Source organism: Ruditapes philippinarum, unplaced genomic scaffold, assembly GCF_026571515.1.
Source record: "Ruditapes philippinarum isolate M1 unplaced genomic scaffold, ASM2657151v2 ctg860_1_1_1_1, whole genome shotgun sequence".
NCBI lineage: Eukaryota > Metazoa > Mollusca > Bivalvia > Venerida > Veneridae > Ruditapes > Ruditapes philippinarum.
Window position 1 is genome coordinate 8052 of NW_026854357.1, and position 7748 is coordinate 15799.

Here is a 7748-nt window from a genome sequence, read left to right on the forward strand (position 1 = left end):
TAGAAACCAGAATGAAGACGGTGGGTATGTTTATCGTTTTCTAGCTTCTTTATCTTTTAGGGATGGAGAATTTTCAAGGATAATCCCGGCCGCTGTTCGAGTTCATGACTCCGTCTTGAGGTCGTACCTGGATAATGGCACTATTATCCGGGTACTGACTAAGATATCGGACTTCCTGAGATGGTGTAAGTCGCAACAGTTCATTCACAGATGATAATACGACGGAATTATGGAGATCGTCAATGGATGCCAGCAGTCGGCCAGAAAGGCTGATCAACAGACGACAGTGGAGAGGCTGGTGGAGGAAGCCCAGAACCTGCCAGCACCGACGGTACCTGCTGCGTTTGAAAAATCAGAGTATGTCAGAGCACTAAGGGTAAGGTTTCGGCGGAACCCCATTCATTTTTTGTATGATATGGGGTGCTGCCTTATGGTTTTATTAACCATGACCAATGCATGCAGGGTTTCTGTTTTAGGTAATCTACGCCTCATCGATGTGGACCGGGCACAGATGCACGACAAGGATGGAAAGACCAGGTACACCATGTCCGTGTCGAGGCACAATACTTCCTCTACAGGTAAAGTTGCTTTTTTGGTTTAAGATGAATTTTTATTCGCAGATTTATCAATATACAGACGGACGGTTTCTACTCTAGTGAGTCAGGTCGACTTAAGATCAAAGCTGGTCAGGGATAGACGATTCATGCCGATTGCAACAGAGTCTGTGGGAAGGATGTGCCGAATCGCCTGGGAAGCGGCAAAAATGACAGGTAACTTTTCTACTACTCTTTTCAGGAAAACCACCACAATATACAGTATGCAAGCTGACCCAAACTCAGCAGAGGTCGTCAGCAAGAAGCCTTGCCTCCGGAAGAGCACTGCTGACACGTGGTATGCTGTGCACCAGGACAGAATTTCCGCCCTAGAAGCCGATGATAAAAAGCAACCAAGGATGGCAACAGATGCCGACACAATACCTGACAAGAAAGGCACGCTCGGCTACTGTGAACCAAGCTCCAGAGGAGGTAAATGTTACAGGACCAGCACCCACACCAGCACCAAGACCAGCTCCAACAAAAGGACCAGCACCAACACCACGACCAGAACCAGCTCCAGGACCAACACCAGGACCAGCTCCAACACCAGGACCAGCTCCTGCACCAACACTAGAACCAACACCAGGACCAGCTTCAACACCCGGACCAGCTCCTGCACCAACACTAGCACCAGCACCAACACCAGGACCAAAACCAGTTCCAGCACCAACACCAGCACCAACACCAGGACCAACTCCAGCACCAGGACCAGCTCCACAGTCAGCATCAGTTACAGGACCAGGGCAGGTAAATTTGATTTCTTTTTCAGATACCTTTCTGAGAACAGTCATGGCTGCAAGAAGGTTCGAATGAGGCTCGAACAATTGGGACCTGAGTGGAGGGGCTGCAGAAGCCTACATATGACACACCGGGATTGATGGTTGGCCTCTTCAATGTAGAAGACGATATATCAAGCCAGAGGACGTTCGAGTATCAGGACCACAGGTAGTCAAGTAACAGTTCTTTTATTACTGCCGCCGGCAGCGGAATTGTTCCGCCGTCGGTTACCGGCAGTGATGCTTCTTTTACACTTAGTCTTATTTCAGCCAAAAAGAGAAAGGACCGCGTTCCAGTGCCACCCAGTGTCAAGAAGCAGATCAAGGACACCTTCCTAGAGGTGATATTTCATTATGTGGAGGAGCCTAGCAAAGTCGTGACAATGCATATTGTGAGGGAGATGAGAAAGGATAAGTGGCCGGAGTACAACGATAAACAACTCGTAGACATTTCTCAAATATGGTAAAAAATGAAGAAGACTTTTAGGTAAACATTTTATCATTTTAATTTTAAAAAAGTAACACTATAAATAATAAATAATGCAAATTTAAAAAATAATTTTCCAAAATAAATTTAAAAGAGCAAGACATAAATGATGCCTCATCAACCAAAGAACAAAGGTATATTTTTCCATTTACTTAAGGTCAAAGTTAAGTATTAGACGAATGCAGACAGATGGGCAGGCTATCAAGCCGAAGGAAAGGTAAAGGTCCACAAGGGGTAGGATAATTGAGGAGGTGAAAGGAGATATAATACTGAAGCGCAGACATATCGTGTTGGATTGAGTGGAACGAAATTAAATCGTGACGATGATAATATCAGATATTACCATGGTCTAGTGATGTTTCATTTTTACTTACAGTGAATTACATTGACATTGTAAACAAGATATGTTTGTAAAACATGCATGCCCCCTATTGGCAGCAAATTAGTCGTGTGATCAAGTTAGTACAACTGACTTGACCTCATGACCAAAAAATCAATAAGGGTTAATCACTGGTCATGACAAGTCACTAGGTAATTTTGACGGCAAGAGTTGTGTGCAGCAATTTTATGACAAAGTTATTACAAATCTTACCAAAAACTAATTGAATAAATGTTTTGAATTTTGAAGGCCTCATTAATGACAGCCAAGTTGTTATATTACATAAGACCTTGAAATGTGTATACCAAAATGAATTTAAGTTTAATAAAAAATATCAACCAAGGCAACTTGAGTTATTGAGATATTTGTCAGAAACAGTCTTTACATACAAGGTCAATATTACATTAACCTTTGACCCTTAAATAAATAGGGATTATCTACTGACCAAGACCAATGCAGCTGTGAAGTTTGAAGGTAAAGGGCCCATGAGTTGGGATATTGATCAGAAAGCACCGTTTTAAAATACAAGGTCAATGCAAAGTTTGAAGTTCCTAGGCCTATGTGTTCTTAAGTTATTGATCGGAAACTGTTTTTTCCTACAAGGTCAATGTGACCTTGACCTTTGAGTCATTGACTTTAAAATCAATAGTGATCATCTTCTGGTCATGACTAATCCTTATACTAAGTTTAAAGTTCCTGGGCCTAAGCGTTTTTTAGTTATCACTCGGAAACCATTTGGTCTACGCATCGACGGTCTGACCGACAGACAAATGCAAAGCGATAAACCCCCACTTCTTTGCAAGAGGGGGGGGCATTATTACCTCTTTGGACACCTAGTTCTTACACCAAAGAAGTTTTTAAAAGCCTTTACAAGCTTAGAAGCATATAACTAGTTTGTCAACGGCCGGGTGGGGGAAAGGCACGTGAACAGTCTCTTTTCAAACTCTGGAATACATTCCGCGCTTCTCGGGAAACAACTTCACAGGTGAAGGTCGTGTGTACAAGTGACCTAAATGACTCTTCTGTCTCACTTATCAAAATAATCTGCTATCCTTGTATTAAACCTTTAACAAACAGGCAACAAAGTGAGGAAATGATAATGGAAAAAACGCTTTAAAGGCTTCCAATTAAGAAAGACAAAAACGTGTGTTAAAAAAATTCAGACTTCATCATTGCTACAAAAGTCTTATTCATTGGAGGATCGCCAGATGGTGTAGTTTTAAGCGACTGCTGCGGAACAACAACTGTAGTGTTGAAGTGTCCTTTCAATATTGAATGAGGATTTTGACAAATGTGACTACTTAGTAATTGATGACATCGTTGATAAACGTTCGAAAACAAACCATCAATATTATTTACAAATACAAACTCAATTGGGCTGTTGGAATCTTGAATTTGGCTTTTTTATTGTCTGGACATAGAAACGATATTCATGTTGAACAGACCGTGTTTAACTAGGTTGTTTTTTGTTGTTGTTGTTTTTTTTTTTGTTTTTTTGGTGGGGGGCGTTATGGGGCAAAACTTTCTCCAATGCAGCATCCTTCTGGAAATTGTAGGAAAATATAACCCTTAAAGTCAGACACTGTAACCAGCAGCATCAGGTAGCACACCATAACAAACGGTTCTTTCAGTGGTGTGTTTAAACATCAGTCGTAATAATCAGTCCAATGAATCCGAAGAACTATACTGATTTAGTCAGAAATAAGAGTGCCTGTGACAATCAGAGCCGCAACAATGAGTGGTTTCATTATTAGTGTGTTGGAATTAGCTACAAGCCTCGTGGAAACGCGTATTGCAAGAAATGCAGGAGTTAATTGTAGGGATGTCATCCGGAGTCCAGATATCCGAACGTACGAATCGCGATTCGATGTCCGAAATTAATTTTTCAGATCCGGATATTCGTATGAAGTATTTCTGTTGTTTTTTCCAGAACAATGAACTAAAACATGTCATAATTATGTGTCATATACTTGCGTTGAGATAACCGACCTCGTCATTGTGATTGCATCTCTTTAGCGCGTACCTAAGATATGACAATACACAACGTATACATACATAATCGTATATATGCAAACCATAAAAAATCAATAATAACGTGAAGAAAATATATAATGCTGGTGCACTACCTAAGATATGACAATACACAACGTAAACATACATATACGTATATATGCAAACCATAAAAAATCAATAATAACGTGAAGAAAATATATAATGCTGGTGCACTGTCCTTGAAATATACTTAAGGACAATGAAAACGCACGCCAGCACTATATGCATTTTATTACATGAAAACAAAACACTAACGACGCTATAAGATATATATCATAACTCTAATACAAAACGCAAACTTAACGACTGAAAAAAATTCAAAATGTTAAAATCAGGAAATCCCCAAATCACACTTTTTCATCACAGTAATGCAAACAAAGGCAAAAACCAAAGTGAAAATCCAAAACAAAGTCACTCATAAATGTCTATTCGTAATGTCACCGTCGGGATCTTTAGAAACGACAACGCCCTCCATCAGCGTCTGTTACAGAATGATGTACATCGTCGCCTCATAGACATTACGGTGGAAATAGTCGCCTGTGGAATCTGACGCCTTTTGGCCTGTAGTGTAGTTCGAAAACAATGGCGAAGCCGAGAAATTGTAGACCGATGGACAACAAAACGGTTGGCGCTTTGTTTTTAAGATAGACCAGACTGAAACTGTGCTAAATCTACCCAGCAGTTATTTCTTTATAGAACCATTGCATACAATTTGCTAGCAAGTATTCAGTAGTGTTTGAAATTTAGCACCTTTTATAGAGGAAAAGTGTGTATATGCAATTTCCAAATGAGCTTTTACGATTTCTAAAACTGACCATTGGCATAGTTTAATATTCATTTTTATAAAGGTTTTAATTGCTCATTTGTGTCTAACATTTCTAGAAAGGTGTGGAAAACAAGTAAATAATTTACATTTTAAAATAAAAGATAATTTAATTTCACGAAGAAACCATGAATTGGTTCAATCTGTTTTCTTTTAACTTCAATAAAATGCAACCATTTTTCATAACTTTGGTATCTAAATTGACCGGAATGCATTCTGATTTATGAAACTGTAAAACATATTTAAAAGAAATATATTTTCTTTATTAGACTGATATTATCCCGACCGTGCGTTTTAATTGTCATTAAGTATACAATAATTGTTTCAATTATTATTACCGATTGCGGCAAACAATTGCTTACTCAATATCTTCTTTTGTCCCGACAGTGAAACAAATGTCACACCTCTTGGATATTTATATTGATATTGAATTCGGTAATTGGTGCACGTACAAATGTTTTATACTCTTCTGTGAAGTTTTTGATTATTAATCTGTGTCGGTTTAATTATTCGGCCATAATTTTTAAAACAACTTTAAATTAAGTCTTTCTTATTGGCTTTCATAAAGCAACTCCTTTTCAATTAAATATTACTAATTATGTAAGAATAAAAATCTATTCGTTACTTTTAATTTTAAGTTTACGAGTGGTATTTATCTGGTGAACAGTGTCTTGTTCTTAAGGATTTTACTGATACCACTACTTCTATGTCTACAGAATCACACGTCTCTTGTTCTGAGATATACCCAATTGTGTTCGGTTTACGGAATGGATGTTTAAAAAGACAAAGTGCTGATCATAGTGTTAAAATAAAAGTTAAGTGCTATCCGCTCTGAAATCAATACGCGTTCTCAGTGTGCCGAATCTTACCCATGTAAGCATCCCAATTTGACCCTTAATACAAACGTTTACCTTTCCTTACAGATGAACATCGAACAACGCAAGGCTACGCACGAGATGTTAGATGAAAGTATCGACGAAATCCCATTACGTATCCCCGCACGTGTATACATTCAAACTCCCAAACGTCGTAAACTTAACTTCTGCAAATTTGAAAATGACCCGAAGAATGTGTCAAAATCGCAAATTATCTCGCTGACAAACCTTCTCAGGACTGTGAACCTTTAGATTGGTGGAAAAAAACGAAAACAAGCATCCAAACATCGCAAATACTGCAAGCCGCGTGCTTGCAGTTCCAGCTACTTCCGTTCCGTCAAAACGTATTTCCGGTGCCACTTGTATGTTGTTAAACAATTTAAGAAACAGATTCTCAAGCGACATTGTCGATAGTATCAGATTTATGGGGTTTTATTGTCGTAAATTAAACTTGTCAATAAAATATTAACATTGTGATATTATGAGAAGGCGAAATACTTCAAGTTTCCTAGATTGGCGTGATTGCCAATTGCGAATATTCTTTTGTAATAAGATAATTTTCAGATACTTATAAAAACAGTTTTTTAAGAAAATACTTATATGATAATTGAGTTATTATATCTGACCAGCAAAGAAAGCTTTATTTTCAATTCAATATGAATATTTTCTGTAGTCCTGGAAGAGTTGTCGTTCTTTGATAAAGAATATGTCGGGGAACTATCTTACTTATAAAATAATTATTATGTCCACATTTTTATATTAATTATACACTTTGAAACAATAATATTCATAAAAGGAGACGAAGGGTAAGGGCCAATAACAATATTGAATAATTGATAATAAGAAACAATCGATTTAAAAGAAATGAATAACGGCGCACTCTCACGTTAAAATGGTCGCGAAAATTGGTTACGTCAGATCAACGGACTCAGGCTGAAATAACGATTCGAACATCCGGATGTATTCGGAGTTCTGATTTGAGTATCCGGATCGTGAATTAGGCTCCGGATGACATTTCTAGTTAATTGACATCAATTTGTTAAGACTTTTTAATAATGATATGAATATTATTGACGTCACATTGAGAAAGAAAAAAATATAAATAATATGAGTTACTGTTCAAATTTATCACCTTGTAAACTATGAACTTATTTCTCTTTATTAAAAAGTATACAGTATCTTTATAACAAGAACTGTCGGAGGCAAGTAACGCTCGACTATTCGAAAAGTTGTCACAAGTGTGTTTCATTGAGTATAATAATGCTTACCTATATGAATACATAAAATTGTCACAAAAAGTACAAAGGCTTGTTATTCAGATGTTTTATCGAGTGAATCACTGCTTTATTATTATGAATGCATAAAATTGTTCTAAAAAAAGCACAAACCCTTCAGTAGTTATGGAGAAACCAGCTTACAAGCAAAAACTTTACCAAGAATTTCTAAGCCGAAAAAGGTGCATAATTATGAAAAAAAATCAGAATTATGGGACGTGTGCCAATCATGTTAAATAATCACAGAGAACAAGTGTGTGAAGTTTCAATTTATTCCCTTCAGTAGTTATGGAGAAACCAGCTTGCACGCAAAAACTTAACCAAAAATTTCTAAGTTGAAAAGGGGCATAATTATGCATAAAGCAAATCAGAGTTATGGGACTTGTGCCAATCATGTTATATAATTACAGAGAACAAGTGTGTGAAGTTTCAATCCATTCCCTTCAGTAGTTATGGAGATACCAGCTTGCACGCAAAAACTTAACC

General features: G+C 37.6%; 1 protein-coding gene across 1 annotated transcript; it reads left to right on the forward strand.

Annotated features, from left to right (window-relative positions):
• Window positions 1–932: 932 nt before the first annotated feature.
• LOC132739913 (uncharacterized) lies at window positions 933–6240 on the forward strand. Its single transcript, XM_060727743.1, has 2 exons — window positions 933–1343; window positions 6037–6240. The coding sequence occupies exons 1-2, from the start codon at window positions 933–935 to the stop codon at window positions 6238–6240; spliced, it is 615 nt and encodes a 204-aa protein (XP_060583726.1).
• The last annotated feature ends 1508 nt before the right edge of the window (window positions 6241–7748 follow it).